Source organism: Artemia franciscana, chromosome 9 (genome assembly GCF_032884065.1).
Source record: "Artemia franciscana chromosome 9, ASM3288406v1, whole genome shotgun sequence".
Lineage (NCBI taxonomy): Eukaryota > Metazoa > Arthropoda > Branchiopoda > Anostraca > Artemiidae > Artemia > Artemia franciscana.
This window is the reverse complement of record NC_088871.1, coordinates 2559468-2576172: the sequence shown is the minus strand read 5'-3', so window position 1 is coordinate 2576172 and position 16705 is coordinate 2559468. Positions and strand designations below refer to the sequence as shown.

The following is a 16705-nucleotide window of genomic DNA, read 5'->3' as shown; positions in this document are numbered from 1 at the left end:
CGTGCGTATGCATAAAATGCAAACATTTTATGAAATAAACTGGGGGAGAATTTGTTTGATTATTGTTTTTATTTAAACAATCATATTGTTTAACAGCCTCATTCATAAAAGCCAAAGGGTTTATAAATTATATTTCATATCTCTATAATAAAAGGGGAAAGAATTTCCCTTTTCTTTATTCTTCCTCTGCAATTATTCAACCATGCTTTCTATAATTTATAGTTTGGCTCACACTTGCTCATACGGAAAATTTTACATTCAACTATGTTAAATATCCTCTCTTAAAACTTCTTGTTAATTCAAAAATATTTCTGTTCTATATATTTCATTTAGTACAAACAGCGTAATTACAATACGATATGATGGTATGATACAGATTTATTACCTGTCAAAATTGTACAAAATACAGTGGGGGGGGGCAGAGTAAAAGAAAATAATAAAAAAAATATACAATGGAATACAATTCAACACGAATATATACATCAATGGTCTAACTCACCATCGGCATATAAATAACAGATTCATATCAAGTCTGTCCCTGAAGAATATCGCAACTAAATCTTGTTTTGCTCGGCACAAGCTTTCCATAAGCAGAACAAGCTTGTCTAATGGTGTCGACAAGAATAAATGCACGGGTGGCCCTCAGCAACCCACCAATTGGGACTCTTAGGTAAGTATGTGCTTAAAACAGGTTTGATTTCCGTATCTTCTAGCATTACACACATATCCTCAGGCGACACTTCTTATTCTGTTTCAGCAAACGAGGGCCTTTCAGTCGAGATTATTCAGCCCTTTTTCTTTTGATTCACTCTGTGAGATGAACAGAGCTGCTGAATTGGTTACTTCTTAATTATCTTGAATCTGCTCAGATTTCTTTCAGCAAATCTTTTGATTCCAGGAGTTGAAATATAAGAAGAAGAACATCCAGTTCTGAGCTCTGTGTGCAGGTATATTCGAATAAACTCTTAGCTGATAGTGTGATTTTGTGGTATTTTAAGCACTTTAACAGCATACATTACAGGATATACTATGCAGACGTCAGCATATTACATTCAAACAGGAAATGGTCAATTATTTAATTTTTTTTCAATTACAATACCTGTAAAGGGGGGAAGAGAGAACTGAACCACTTGAATTAGGAAACTGATGTAAAAAAAAAACGCCTGAAAATTTAGCCCTATCTGAGCCAGATCCAATTCTATGACAAAATTTAGAAAGGTGCTTATTGGGGAAGAGCGATAAAATTTGATTATTTTATTTAACAATACCTCTGATAATCTCAAGCAGTATATGTCTCTAATGGGGATTGGTCTCCCACTTGGCTGGTCAATATTTAAAGCATTTGTTGTAATTTCATTTGGATGTTGTTTGCCAGTTTTAACTTAGTGGTTGGAACATACTGAAGGTAAGTTCTCATGCCTCTTGAAGCAAGATTATCAATAATGCTAAGACAATGAAATGTTTCTATATCCGTCTTATACTGAGAAGCTGAAGACAGCAGCTCTAGGCTTGATAAAGTCGGAACAAACTATAATATTTTACAAATTAGTAATCAAAGGTTGATTGTTCGTGAGGTGCTCTAATACCATGATTATGGAGTTCGCTCTGCAGAAATTATAGACACATTATCATTCATTCTCTCACCCACTTCAATACTAAGGGGTAGGATAAAAGCTCCACTTGCCACCTTCTCATTCATTTTGGACCCATCAACACAAATTTGGAAATGGTTTCTATTTGTAATTGTATTAAGTTCGGCAATTTTTTTTCTCGATGAAAGCAATGGGGGTAAGTTCTTTAGTTCAGTTTGAGGAATTAGTGTTTATTATGGGGATTTGCCAACTCCACGCGGGGTTTTAGGGGAATATAGGTGCAATAGGCTTTACTGACACCGGGAATTTCTTCTGGATATTGGCATATTCATTTGCAATGCCTCTATACATGGATGGATTTCTTAACCAGTTATGCAGGGTGTGAGCTATTGGCTTAAATTTTTGTCAGATTATTTATCAAAAGAAATCTTCGTCTTTGATTTATTGTTGATAATCCACTCTCAGTAAGCAGAAACTTAGTACTTCTTGGTTTCCTAATACCAAATATGAGATGGATTATATCATTTTGTGTTGTTTCAATTTTTTGCATCAGGGTCTTTGCACAAGTACCATAAACAATGAACCCATAATAAATATGGGTCTAAAGTGACTTATAGAATTGGGGTAAAGTTTTTGCATTACAACCCCAGAGTGTGGATAGTAGTCTTTTTATTGTTCATATTTTTTATAGCATTTTTTATTGTGTTTGTGATGTGAAGGTGGAAATTAAGTTTTTGGTCAAATATGAGACCTAGGTAATTAATTTGATTGTCCTCTGGATTATTTTCATTAATCATTCCATTTGGAGTTAGTTATTTATGTATATCCTTTATTGAGCCGACTTAATCACCTCTATTTCTGTAATCAAATATTCTCACAAGGATTGCCTTGTGTGAGCTTTAAGACTTGCTCTTGGTACAGGCAATGTAGAGATTCAGTACTTGTATCACATGAGACATAACAAATTTTTACTCCTACAAGACATTATCCACTGATATTCATAACAAGCCATAATGAACCTTGAAAAAAAGGGAAAAAGAATATTCAGTACTAGAGAAAGTATGCTGCGCTCAGACGGGAGAGAGACAAAAATACTTTATAGAAAGTGGCTGCGGGCCACAAAAGGAGTACACTAGAAATAGTTGATACGTATTGAATTTAGTACTACTTTCGCATAGGCTATTACCGCTATTAACTCTTACAAAACATTACCACCTAACTTCCCCACTAACAGTGATGAATCTAGAATGAAATAAAAGTTGAATACAAAAGATTAATCGAATATTATTAAAGAATAAACAGCTTCAGTTATTTTTTTTAATCAGCTGGGACCGTCAACGAGACTTGGATCAGCTAGCTTTTACACATGTCTAAATATCTTTTTTGTCTCTTTTTATTTTCAGTGTCTTAACATTGCAGCTAGGAATAAAGAACTGAAATTACTGTGCGATGTTTAGTCAGCAACGTCTGCGATGATTGAACTACCTCGAGAGAACTAAAGATCGATAACAGCGAGACAACTATCAGCAAGGATGTTGATGAATGCCACGTCCTTAAGAAATAGCTACTAAACGAGTCGAGTGACCATCGTCTGAATCTCATTGTGCATGTACTACCATTGGAAAGATCTAATAAATAAATTTAAAGACTGCGCAATGAAGTTAGTTATTGGGCAGTTGAGTGTAATCGGCGACATATGGATAACTATGTGCTATCGTATTGGTTTCGTGTGCTACAAATATCACGAACAGACGAAGCAAGAAAACTATCCCAAGGAGTCTCTCGGGTCGATTTCCTCAGGCTCTAAAAGGGAAGGCTAGTCCATTGTAAGCAATGTAAAAAAGCTTAAAGGTCAAGATTGTCTCTTGACAAACCTACCCCCAGTTCTCAACGTGGTTTGGATCTCTGTACATTTGCAGGCAAACGATAAGAAATAAAAAAAAGCTTTCTTGTAGAGTGCGTCCCAAGAATAGAAACATTCAACCGCAAATAAAAAAAGGTGATTCTTTAGCGTAGGAAAAAATTGAATAGTTGCTAAGAGACCAGAAGCGTCGCAAGCTGCAATATTAGCAGGTTTGGGAATCAACGTACTTTGCAAAGTGGCTAGCCTTTTTTAACCAATATTTCTAGAAAAATTACTTCACTTTTTTTTTTACCGACTAAGACCAATGTCCTTCCATTGATTTTTTGGCATTTATTCCAAAAAGCCTATATACCTAAAAAAAAGTGCCACTATTTTGCCAACTCAATGTTTTTACTGACTGGTTGAAAAGATTGGAGGGGAGAGGTTTTCCCTTTCCCCCATACGTAACATCCCTATAAGCGGCTGCTATGTTACGCGATACTGAAATAATTATAATCTCAGGATATAATAGTTATTTTTTCATAAAAATGATCATGTCATACCATGGTAGTTATCTGACAAACTGATAATTATCCGTGTTAATTAGTAAATATATCGCGTACGTGGACAATTGTGTTAGTTGTATGCGGAAAGTATTTTCCCTGACTGAGATGTAATATAAGCTCACTCCAGTTGGCTTACGTGTCCCCTCACAAATAGTCAACATTAGTCAGTATTGTGTTTTTTTTTTTTTTCATTTTCCCATCTTTTTATTGTGTGCAGTGTATGGCTTGTACTACTTACTTTTGCTTTGTTATATTATGCTTAACCATCACTACTTTTTTTTCTATTCCTTTGAGGCCATGGATTCTGTCTCTGTTCTTGCTTTGTATATAGTCTTCAGCTTAAGACTCGATGGTTCACAAGAAGCGCCGTTATCATAGACAGCACAATAGCGCTACCTAAGAAAAGAACGATGTTGGCACAATCTGCTATTTATTTTTTGCTTTAGACCAGGGTTCATTTGTATTGAAGGAGTTGTACAAACTTCAAAAATGGCTCATTCGATTGAAAATTGAGAGGGCTAGTGTCCTTTTTGATAGTCGGAAATGATTAGATGGCAAATAACCCCCACCCGTCATTTACCCAGAGACATCCATTCAGAACTATGAGACAGACATTCCGTCCAACGTAGGCGAAAAGTCCAAAAAAGAAGTCTGTGAGGATGATAACCCCCCAAAGCCCTCAGGTCAAGGATTGTAAGTTACGCCCTGGGGGCATATAAAGCTTTTTATACAAAGCGTGTTTGTATAAACTTCAGAAGGGCTCGTTGGATTGGTAATCAAAAGTTCTAGTGTCACTTTAAGAGTCAAAATAACCGGAGGACAAAACCCCCATACATACAAACGTTTAAATTTGACGAAATGTATCCAAGCCATTTTATTTGAAACAGTCCAAAACTCATATAAAAAGGCTTTTGGTGTTGAAACAAACTCCTAGGGCCTGGGGCAAAGGTTGTAAGTTATCCTCTGGGGTATTTAAGGTTTTTATTGAAAAGATGGTTGTAGAAGCTTTGGAGGAGGCTCATTTGGTTGAAAATTGGAAGTTCTAATTCCCTTTTAAGAGTCAAAAGTGATGGAGGACAACTAGCCCCTCCCTCCCCGATTACCCTTCTTTTCACCAAACACATGCAATCAAAATTGTGAGACCGTTATTTTGTTCAAAATAGTCAAAAGAATATAAAATAATCCCTCCAGGATTGACAGGAACCCCAGAGCCCCAAGGACAAGGGTTATAAGTTATGCCCTGGGGCATATAAGGTTTTCATGAAATGGATGGTCCTACAAACTTCAGATGGTGCTCATTTATTTGAAATTAGAAATCATAGTACCATTTTTAAGAATCAAAGTGATTCTAGAGAAACCAGTCTACCCCAAGACCATCATTTCCCCAAAAAACCCAATCGAAATTTTGATATAGGAATTTTGTCCAGCGTAGCTGAAGGATCTGAAAATTATGTCTTCAAGAATGAAATTCTTCAATTGAATGAGCCCCCTCCAAAGATTCTAAGACCAACTCTTCCATGCAAAGTGGACAAAGGAAAAAATTAATAATAATAAAAATAATTGAAGGCAAATAGATTCTTACAATAGGCAACACAAAACTACAGCATCAGCCATGTGTTTGAGAATCAATCAAGTTCTTGACAAAATATTAAGAGGTTCTTTACCCAGAAAAGAGTTTATGTTAAGTTTTGAAGGGTATTGTTTATCATAGCTGGTAACTGAATGCAAAAAAGTGAATATATTATACCCTTATTTTCCAAATTTCTTTGAGAGGCTCTTCAGTTTAATATGAGGAAACAGGAAATTCTCTTCACTTGAATAAATACTTTGGGGATGTTTTGTGAAATGCATTGTGAAGGATCTGGAAATTATGTCTTCAAGGATGAAACTCTCCTCACAGCCCTCAGTGCAAGGGTTGTAAGTTATGCCCTGGGGGCATATAAGGTTTTTTCTAGAAAGGGTGGTCGTATATACTTCGGAGAGGCTCATTGGATTGGTAATCCAGTGCACTTTTTAAAAGTCAAAGGTATCACAGGGCAGCCACTTCCCCCCCCCCACACACACGTCGTGTTTTTCTGAAATACATACAACATCCAACAGATAGCCATTTATACAAAATACTCCAAAGATCATAAATAAATTTTAAATAGGGATACATCCTTTTAATAGATAATGATAAATTTCACAAAACATACTAGATATTTCGGTCACATATGCAGTGACCGTCATCAGTAGTAATACCAAACTAAAACAATTAAAGCAATAATTACTATGCGAAATAATATAAGTATATATTGTTTAATAACCTTATTTTCTTCCAAGGAAAAACGGAAGCAGGTCTGCTTGGCCTTCTTGATTCCGGTTTGTTAGCCTAATTTGAACTAATACTTGGACAGAGGTTAATCGCACTGGGTGAACTACCTGACATTAATAAATCATCTTAAAATCAAATTCACCCGTGTCTCTATTTAAAGCCATATTCTTGAATATTTTTTTTTTTTAATTTCAATAGCTTCACGAATATTTTGCTGTAAACACGGTCCCTAGAAACCAAAGAGACATTATCGAACAATATAGAATAACCTGGAAAATGAAAAATATGTTCCAAATGGGCTAAAGTGAAATCTTCAGGTTTGGCATTTTGCTTTTAAGCCGATGAAATAGTCTTGAAGCTGTAGTAATCTTATTTCCAGATTCTAGTTAGTACGTTAACCCGAAAAGTTGGTTAGCCTTTTGGCGTTGATACAAAACCATCAGAACCTGGGGCAAGGGTTGTAAGTAATGCCCTGGAAGCATTTAAGGTTTTTATGGAAAGGATGGTTCCACAAAATTTTAGAAACATATACGTCGTGTTTTTCTGAAATATAAACAGAAATTTTGAGATGAACATTTTATTGAAATATTCCAAAGATCACATAAGCTTTTAGGGTTGATACAAACCACCAGAGCCTGAGGGCAAGGGCTGTAAGTTAGGCCCCAGGGGATTTAAGGCTTTTATAGAATAGATAGTTGTAAGATTTTTAGAGGTGGCTCATTTGGTTGAAAATTGGAAGTTCTAGTTCCTTTTTAGGAGTAAAAAGTGATGGAGGTCAAGATGCCACCCCTTCCCAACTACCCCTCTTTTCACCATCTTGTTCAAAAGCTCAAAACTTAGCCATCTTGTTTAAAATAATCCAAAGAACATATAAAAATGCCTCCAGGGTTGGCACAGCACCCCAGAGCCCTTGGGAAAGGGCTATACGTTATGCCCTAGGGCATAAAAGGTGTTTATGGAATTAGTGGTCGCATAAACTTCAGATGGGGCTCATTTGATTCGAAATAGGAAGTTATAGTGCTCTTTATAAAAGTCAAAGTGATTTAAGAGCAACCAACCCTTCCCAATGCCCGTCATTTCCCAAATCAAACATCTAAACAAAGTTTTGAGACATCTATTTTTAAGACCTGTCGAAAATTTCAGTAATTATGTGTTTGGAGATACCAACCCCTCCCTGAGGCTTCAGAGCAAAGGCTGTAACAAACGACAGCAAGAATCACACTGAATTGTAAACGACATTTTGAACAGTGATCTGGGGTTGGAAACGATGTGATTGGAGATGATGTATGAATTTAAACCGCCTAATCAAAATGCGTCAAAGACTTTCTGAGGTAAAGATGAACAAAAATGGACAATGAAATCTACGGTTGAAAAAAAAAAGGAACAGCGATGACTGGCGACAAAACGGTTTAAATACATCAGAACTTTAAGAAAAAATTCTTACTTTTCACAGGATGTCTGTATCGAACCTATGGTGACTTCATGACATCAAGAAAAGGCTCAAGTTGTCTGTGGTTAGCAGACAAGCGACAATAAGAATCCAAATGTAGAAGTCTGCCACGTGTCGCATTATTATCTTATTCACTGCAAGTTGCCTCGCACCCCCCCCCCCCTCAATGCCTGAAAATAGCTCTAACCTCAATAGCAAGCTTAGATCAGTTAAAAGGAAAGATTATGAATCAACACAGGATGCAGAACATGGACCTAGGACGTTGACTTAACAGTAATCTCTAAGGAATTATCAAATTATTTTCCAAAAACACGCAAAGAATAAACTACTAATTAACCTTGGATAGAAAATGTATTTAGTCTTTAAAATTGTTTTTAAAAAAGTTTTTGCTTATTGTTTGAATTTCTTGGAAAATTGAAAAATCAAGTTGATTTTTGATTACATTCCGGACTCCCTATTTTATCACAGAATTAGTTTATTAAACTGTCCTGTATTACCAGGTTTAGGAGTCTTTCTTCCTCCAAAAATTATTATTCTAGACAATTTTAGGCAATAGGGAAACCTATGTCATTAAAAAAGAGTTCAATCTGAAAGTTTCATGTTAATACCGTTATCCGTCTCTCCGATATTGCAGATACTCTTTCGACCGCTTTTTCAGATACCCTTTCTATTCCGAAAGGAAAATTTCACGACTGTAAATTACTGATGAGGTAAAAGTGAACAACAATTATCACTCCTTGGTTTCATTTAGTTGATTATGTTTTTTTAACGTTTTTTAACTTTCGGTTACCATGAGTCGAAGATTATTCTTTACCATGATGCAGCTACTACTGCAACAATGATATGAAGATTGCGTACACAAGGGGTCACCATCAATGGCTAATGATGTCGAGCCATTAGAAGCAAGAAAAAATTGTCGAACCTCCAGTTAAGTCTAAATAATAAAAAAAGAAGCCCGAGAGCTTAAGTAACTGGAGAGGCTTAGGGCGTCAATGCGTTTCGTTCATCATTACCATCAAGACTTGGCCGCCATAGCCTTGAAATTATTCTGCAGTTTTCATAACACTAAAGGTCACTGAACCACTAAAAAAACTTCTTAGTTGAAGCAATAAAATGGCTTAATTTTGCAAAAAGCGACTTTTACGGGTTTGAGAACTGTTTCAGGAACCTTCTCCAGTTTTAGGGACTTTTAGTGGTTTTAGGGACAAAGTGTCAAGCCTGGAATAGTGTCCTTTGATTTAGTTCAGTGTCCTTTTAAACATCCTACGAAAGTTTCAATTGATTAACCTTAGCTACTCCTGAGGTATTGGAAACACACCAGTTTGACAATGTAAAAAACAGCACCTTTTGGATTTGTTCAACAATTCCTGAAAGTTTCAACTTAATACCCTTAGCCGTTCCTGAGATATTACGGATACACTTTTGACAACCAATATGCACATAGTATACTTTTATGTAGTTCTCTGGAGGCATATTTATTGAGCCTTATGACTATTTTGAACAAAATTGTCATCTCAAAATTTTGATCAGATGTCTCTGGAGTTTACGAGGGTAATTGCAAAACGGAATAAGGGAGGGGTGATTGCCCTCATATTACTCTCGAATCTCCAAAAGAAACATTTGACCTTTCAATTTCCAATCAAATAAACTCTCTCCAAAGTTTCTACAAGCATCCATTCCATATACAGGGGCTATGAGAAAATAGGACAATAAAAAAGCGTAAATAATACATTGTAGATTGGGGCTCTTTACTTCAAGCGACGCTAGAGCGTTGTCTAAAGTAATATAAACACCATATCGTCAATGAAAGTATCAAAATTTGACATTTATTTTATTTGCGTAGAGCCGAGTCAATCAAGTTAGTTGATACTAAAAATATGAAAAAGAAGTAAAAAATAGACTGGACCAGACTGGCCTTTGGAAGGCACATATATTTCAGACTAATTTATACAATTGCAAAGTGAAAATTAGCAAAGGTATTTTAATTTGGATTTGGAAACAAGGAATTGAAAGTCTAATCACTCCGCGTCAATACCAAGGCCTTTACGTTGTCTTAAAAGTTTATTTTTACATTGCTGATTCTTTTCTCGACATTGCCTTGTATAGGCGATTGTTTCATCAAGGCTTTTGCAAAAAAATTTCTTATGAAGATCGAAATGTCCTACATACTTGAAAGTTCTAAAGCAACAAGAACATTCACACACTCTTGCCGGGTCTAGATGTCTTGTCATATGATTAGCTAAATAGTGTGTGCACCGAAATTGTGCATTGCATGTAGGGCATGCTACATCTTGTTCAACGAACTGTAGTTGACGATCATACGCATGCCCTATTTCTTTCCATACGTGGTAAACTAAATGAGCAAATAGTCTAACGCTAGCAATATCTTTTTTACACACAGCACACTTCACCATTACCACCATTTTATTATTCTTTGTTGACTTATGGCTACAATTTCGTTTTTTCAAATTAGAGTCACCTTGTGGCTTGTGCAACTTGCGATTGTGATGATTCAGAGCTCTTAAGCTGCCAAATTTTAGAGCACAAGTATCACATTTTATATCAGGACTATGAAACGATAAATAATGAAACTGTAGTTTCTGCTTATTATGAAGGAATTTGGCACACTGATCACATTGCACAGGTTTCAGGCGTTGCCTTTTTTGCCCCTGATGAACAACCATTATGTGCTCTTCCAGCCGTCGAAACAGTTTCCCGCAATGTGGACACAACTTCTTTGTCTTAGACCCGTGTTCCATCATGTGCTTTTTCTGCTGGAATGAAAAGATATACTCCTCACAAATTTTACAAGCTAGTTTCTCGTCATCATGATTTACTTCATAATGATTCAACAGTTCTTCTGAAGTTGCAAATGAAGCATTTTCGCAATATATACAAAACCGACGAATAACTGAACTTTTCGAATGCCTATCCATGCAATGTCTGCTTAAATCTGGATAAAATCCATTACACAACTCACAAAAATCTTTCAGCTTATTTGCAGCACTTTTTACATGCACACGTTTCACATGAGACACAGCCTTATGGGAGGCAAGTTCTTTAAGACACAATGGACATTGTGCTTTAATATCATGATTCTGAAGATGATTCTTCCTCTCTGTTTTAGAAGAAAATACATCCGGACAATAACAGCAAGGGAAAACGTTCGTATGTAGCTTTTTATCGTAAACAGTTTTCAATTCCGGGAATTCTAAGCCATTCAAAAGAGATTTTGCCATTTTTGGAATACTCCCTTTGGGAGCTCCGCTCTTGATATTACGCTTTTTACCATGAATATCAACAAGATGCTGGACTATTTTATGTGAAAAAAATTCAATACAGCATATTGGACATTTGATCTTCATGTTGTGCGATTCAATATGAGATCCTCTATGAGATGGTTTCGAGAAACATAAATTACAATAGCAGCACGGATAAACTTTCTGTTTGTCTTCTGAATAAGTCACTTCCAGTTTTGGAAGATCATGGCCCTTTAGCAATGCTTTGGCGGATGAAATACTTCCTACATATTCACCAGATAGTTCATCAGCTGTTTGAGCTATCTCTAGATCTATAGAAGACTCTTCAGGTGTTTTCAAGCTATCCAACGATGAAGAAAAAACCTCAGCCTTGTTCTCATCCTCAAATTCGGCATTATCCTCTGACTTCAAAATTATTTGAACCAACTCCGTATTTGTAACACTAAGTGAGTCTTTAGTAGAAAGCACCTCATAGTCTGCGGCACTGTGCAAAGATATACTGGACCCGTCTATTTCATTTGTAAAGGTATTAAGAGAGTTGGTTGATATTCTACCACCTGAAAAGAGAGAGAAAAAAGATAAAAAGGTGGTGTATCGACTGATGTGTCAAAGTATCAAATTTTATATTGGAATTTTAAGACTCTCCAGGAGCTAGGAGTCCTGAGGCTATGACTCCAAAAGCCTCCTAACATATTGGAAATAATATCAACCCTATACTAGAAGGGAAACTTTGCCTTAACAGTAGGCTTTAGAATTAGTAGCGAGAATAACCGAGCACAGAGTACAGATATAGGGAGAATAAATTTCAACTGGTGGGGGAGGGATTTCCTCATGGACTACTGTTGGAAAGGGTTACGCCTTGGTAAGGCAACCACAATTGGATCTGACAGGCACAAACACGAGTCGGTTGAAGAATCTGACTTCCTGGACAATCAATCTTTTTCTGAGCCTCGTCTAAGTGACTTACACTTAAGACTATCCTAATGCCCTAAACATTTATAAGTTTCATCGCTGGGTTGCTGAACACTTTTATTCTGTAAAAATTGACCCTCAGCAATTCGGTAATATTCCCAAGAGTTCGACAAGCCATTACTTGGTTTGCTTGATAAGATTTTAAAGCATCTAGATGAACCTCATCACGATTGACCTAAAGAAAGCATTTGATCTGATCTGCCATAGAACCCTCATCCGCAAGCTATTGACAAATTTTAGTGCCGACACATATTTGATAAGAATAGTTGCAAATTTTCTTTCAGGTAGAACTAAAAAAACTAAGTAAAAATTAGCCTGTTCTGATTCCCAGCCAATCTACTGTGGAGTTCCTCGGGGAACAATTTTAGGACCTCTACTGTTTTTGTTTATGGTAAACGAGTTGGCAAATGATGAGTCGGATCGCTTTAAGTTCGTTGAAGATCGATCCGTACTGGAGCTACGTGAAAAGAGCGTTTCAAGTAAGGCAGACAGAATAATGGCGAGCTTATCACGCCAAGCTGAGGAGGGCAAAATGATCGTCAATCGTGAAAAATCACTCGTATTAAATTTTTCCTTATAATAGTTTTAGCTATTGCTTAGAAATTAAGAAAGATTTTTTAGTTAATAGTTTATATAATTTTTTTTTATTTATACAATGCACACACAGACCTTTCAGGGGCCACGGGGGTATTTCTTATTGAAAGACACCATGGTTACTTAATAGTGTATTTTATTCTTCATTTAACCAATGATTTTGTCTTCAACTACAGTCATTTTATATTTCAAAGTATATAAAATATTTAACATTCCAGTTGGCAACTTAAATCCCTACGATCGAGTTCAAAACTCCAATGAAATATTACTTTCTAAAGTCCTCCCACCCTGTTAAAAAACATCCGCTTTTTAATTGAGTCCAGCTTGACTACCAAAAACACGATTTTGACCAGACTATTATCTTTTAACTGGATAATGTGACGTTACTCCCTTAACTTTTTTTCAATTATTGCGTTAGACAATCGGAATGAAACGCATCTTTGTGGTTTGAATTTGACACCTCTGGTCCACTTTCTAATCCTGAAAATTCCGGTGACATTTTTTGGACAATTTTCGTCGAGTATACTGAGGTTGATGTGTTCCTTTTATAAATGACCATGACACCACTGGAACCTGTTCGCCACCCTATACTACTACCAACTCATTCCACAAGGGCACCTGAAGTCAATACAGCTTCACACGCTCCTCGTTCATTCCAGTGTAACCACTACAAGCCCTACAATCGAGTTCCAAACTTATAAGGAACCTTAGCTCGGAAATTTTCCCCACACTATAAGAGAACGTCCGCTTTTTATCCAGCTGGACCAAAAAAAAAAAAAAAAGATTTTACCGGACTACTATCTTTCACATATACAATATGACTTACCCACCTAAACTTTGTTTCATTAGAGCTTTGGATGGAGGGGTCAAACCATATTTTCGTGCAGCTTCTGGTTAGATATATGGTCGCTCTAACCAGTACCTAAGCTACCCTTAGCTCCATTATTATATGACACTTTAGGGATAAACTGTCTGATTACAGCTGAGTTCCAAGATATTTAAATAAAGTGCCATAGAACTAAACCCAAAGGAATAGACTAAGACATTACCATCTTCAAGCTGGCCAGAAGTGTCAGGAGAATCTGTCTGCAGCGGATCAACTATGCCTGTCCCTGCAAAGACAATAGGATGAGACTCTTCGTTAGGCTCTTCTAAATTGACATCAACCGTTTCCATTCCGTGAGATTCAAATTCCGATATGAGGTCAGATCCTGGAATTAAAGCTCTATTATCATTTTCACTGGGTAGGTGAGTGAGTGAAAAACTAATTGTGTTCTTGTGTTTGCTCTGTCCGGCGACCTTTATATAAAGACCAACTTTTTAATTTGACAAAATTTCAGTCTTTCCTTAAATAAATAAGGGAGCGAAAACTTCTTTACATCGTAAAAAATAGAACTTTATGAATTTACTATGCAATAATTCTGTTTCGATACGGATTTACATTCTAATTACTGTACAAAAACTCTAGGTTTTTGAAGACAAAGGGTGTAAAATCTTATGTTGAACTTAAATTTTCTGACCCAACTTCGAAGGAGAAAATCTCCAAGAGCTATTGCACCAAAATAAATAAATACATACAGTTAATCTTGTTTTTCACCGAAGGCACATTTAAGAATCAATAGATTGATTTAAAAGGAAAATCAGAGGCTTAATGCCGGTCGGGATTTAAAATAAGAGCTCTGAGTCACGAGGTCTTTCTAAATATCAAAATTCATTAAGATCCAATCACCCACTCGTAAGTTAAAAATACCTCAATTTTTCCTCTCCCTTCAGCCCCCCAGATGATCGAATCGGAGAAAACAACTTTATCAAGTAAATTTGTGCAACTCCCTGACACGCCTATCAATTTTCAACGCCCTAACACGTCCAGAAGCACCGTACTCGCCAAAGCACTGAACCCCACCCCCTAAATTCCCCAAAGAAAGCGGATCTAGTCCCGTTACGTCAATAATGTATCTACGACATTTGCTTATTCTACCCACCGAGTTTCATCCCGATCTCTCCACTCTAAGCGTTTTCCAAGATTTCTGGTTTCCCCCTCCAACTTCTCCTTATGTCAACAGATCTAGACGGGAATTGAAATAAGAGCTCTGAGACATGAATTCCTTCTAAATATTAAATTTCATTAAGATCCGATCACCCGTTCTTAAGTTAAAAATACATAAATTTTTCTAATTTTTCCGAATTAACAACCCCCAGCTCCCCCAAAGAGAGCGTATCCGTTCCAAGTATGTCAATCACGTATCTATGAGTTATGCTTATTTCCGGTTTCCAAGACTTCTGTTTCCCCCCCCCTCCAACCCTCTATGTCCCAGGATCCAATTCGAATTGAAAATGGAACATCTGAGACATAAGATTCTTCTATATATCAAGTTTCATTAAGATCCGATCACCCTCGTAAGATACCTCGATTTTCACGTTTTCCAAGAATTCCGGTCCCCCCTCCAACTCCCTTCAATGTCACCGGGATCTGGTCGGGATTTAAAATGAGAGTTCTAAAGCAAAAAATCATTCTAAATATCAAATTTCATTTAGACTGATCCCGCGTTCTTAATCAATCAATCAATCAATCTATTTATTAAGAGAAAATAAAGACAAATTACAAGCATTAGACCCCACAAAGGCTAAAAGACCTAAGTTACAAATACCTCATTTTTTCTAATTTCTCCGAATTACTCCCCCCCCCCCCAACTCCACCAAAGAGAGCGGATCCGGTCCGGTTATGTCAGTCACGTATCTTGGACTTGTGCTTATTCTTCCCGCCAAGTTCCATCCTGATCTCTCCCCTTTAAGTGTTTCCCAAGATTTCCGACCCCCCCCCCCCACAATGACACTGGATCCAGTCGGGATTTAAAGTAAGAGATCTGAGTTACGAGGTCCTTCTAAATATGAAATTTCATTAAGATCCGATCTCTCCTTCATAAGTTAAAAATACCTAATTTTTTTCTAATTTTTGAAAATTAATCCCCCCCCCCCAAATCCCCCAAAGAGAGCGGATCCCTTCCAGTTGTGTCAATCACGTATCTAGGAATTGTGTTTATTTTTCCCACTAAGTTTCATCCCGATCCCTCCGCTCAAAGCATTTTCCAAGATTTTAGGTTCCCCCCCCCCACTCCCCAAAGTCACCGGATCCGGTCGGGAATTAAAATAAGAGCTCTGAGACACGATTTCCTTCCAAACATCAAATTTCATTAAGATTCGATCACTCCTTCGTAAGTTAAAAATACCTCATTTTTTCTAATTTTTCCGAATTAACCCTCCCCCCAACTCCCCCAAAGAGATCGGATCCGTTCCGGTTATGTCAATCCCGTATCTAGGACTTGTGCTTATTCTTCCCACCAAGTTCCATCCTGATCTCTCCGCTTTAAGTGTTTCCCAAGATTTCCGGTCCCCCCCCCATGACACTGGATCCGGTCGGGATTTAAAGTAAGAGATCTGAGTAACGAGGTCCTTCTAAATATGAAATTTCATTAAGATCCGATCTCTCCTTCATAAGTTAAAAATACCTCATTTTTCTAATTTTTGAAAATTAATCCCCCCCCCGAATCCCCCAAAGAGAGCGGTTCCGTTCCAGCTGTGTCAATCACGTATCTAGGAATTGTGTGTATTTTTCCTACTAAGTTTCATCCCGATCCCTCCACTCTAAGCGTTTTCCAAGATTTTAGGCTCCCCCCCACCCCCCAAAGTCACCGGGTCCGGTCGGGAATTGAAATAAGAGCTCTGAGACACGATATCCTTCCAAACATTAAATTTCATTAAGATTCGATCACTCCTTCGTAAGTTAAAATACCTCATTTTTTCTAATTTTTCAGAATTAATACTCCCCCCAACTCCCCAAAAGAGATCTGATCCGTTTTGGTTATGTCAATCACGTGTCTAGGACTTGTGCTTATTTTTCCCACCAAGTTTCATCCCGATCCCTCCACTCTAAGCGCTTTCCAAAATTTTAGGCCCCCCCCAACTCCCCCCAATGTCACCGGATCCGGTCGGGATTTAAAATAAGAGCTTTGAGACAGGTTATCCTTCCAAACATCAAATTTCACTAAGATCCGATCACCCATTCGTAAGTTAAATATAACTCATTTTTTCTAATTTTTGATTTTGAGCTGCAAAA

At 37.0% G+C, this 16705-nt stretch overlaps 1 protein-coding gene across 4 annotated transcripts in view; it reads right to left on the bottom strand.

The window, feature by feature from the left end:
* Positions 1-9670: 9670 nt before the first annotated feature.
* LOC136030875 (zinc finger protein 786-like) overlaps positions 9671-16705 on the bottom strand; it is a 41528-nt gene continuing 34493 nt past the window's right edge. For all 4 annotated transcript variants that reach the window (XM_065709949.1, XM_065709952.1, XM_065709953.1 and 1 more), the window contains 2 exons: positions 13641-13802; positions 9671-11582 (listed from right to left, as the gene is read on the bottom strand). In XM_065709949.1, the coding sequence (XP_065566021.1) occupies positions 9784-11582; positions 13641-13802 (1961 nt within the window). In that variant the 3' untranslated portion in view covers positions 9671-9783. The remainder of the gene's footprint in view (positions 11583-13640; positions 13803-16705) is intronic.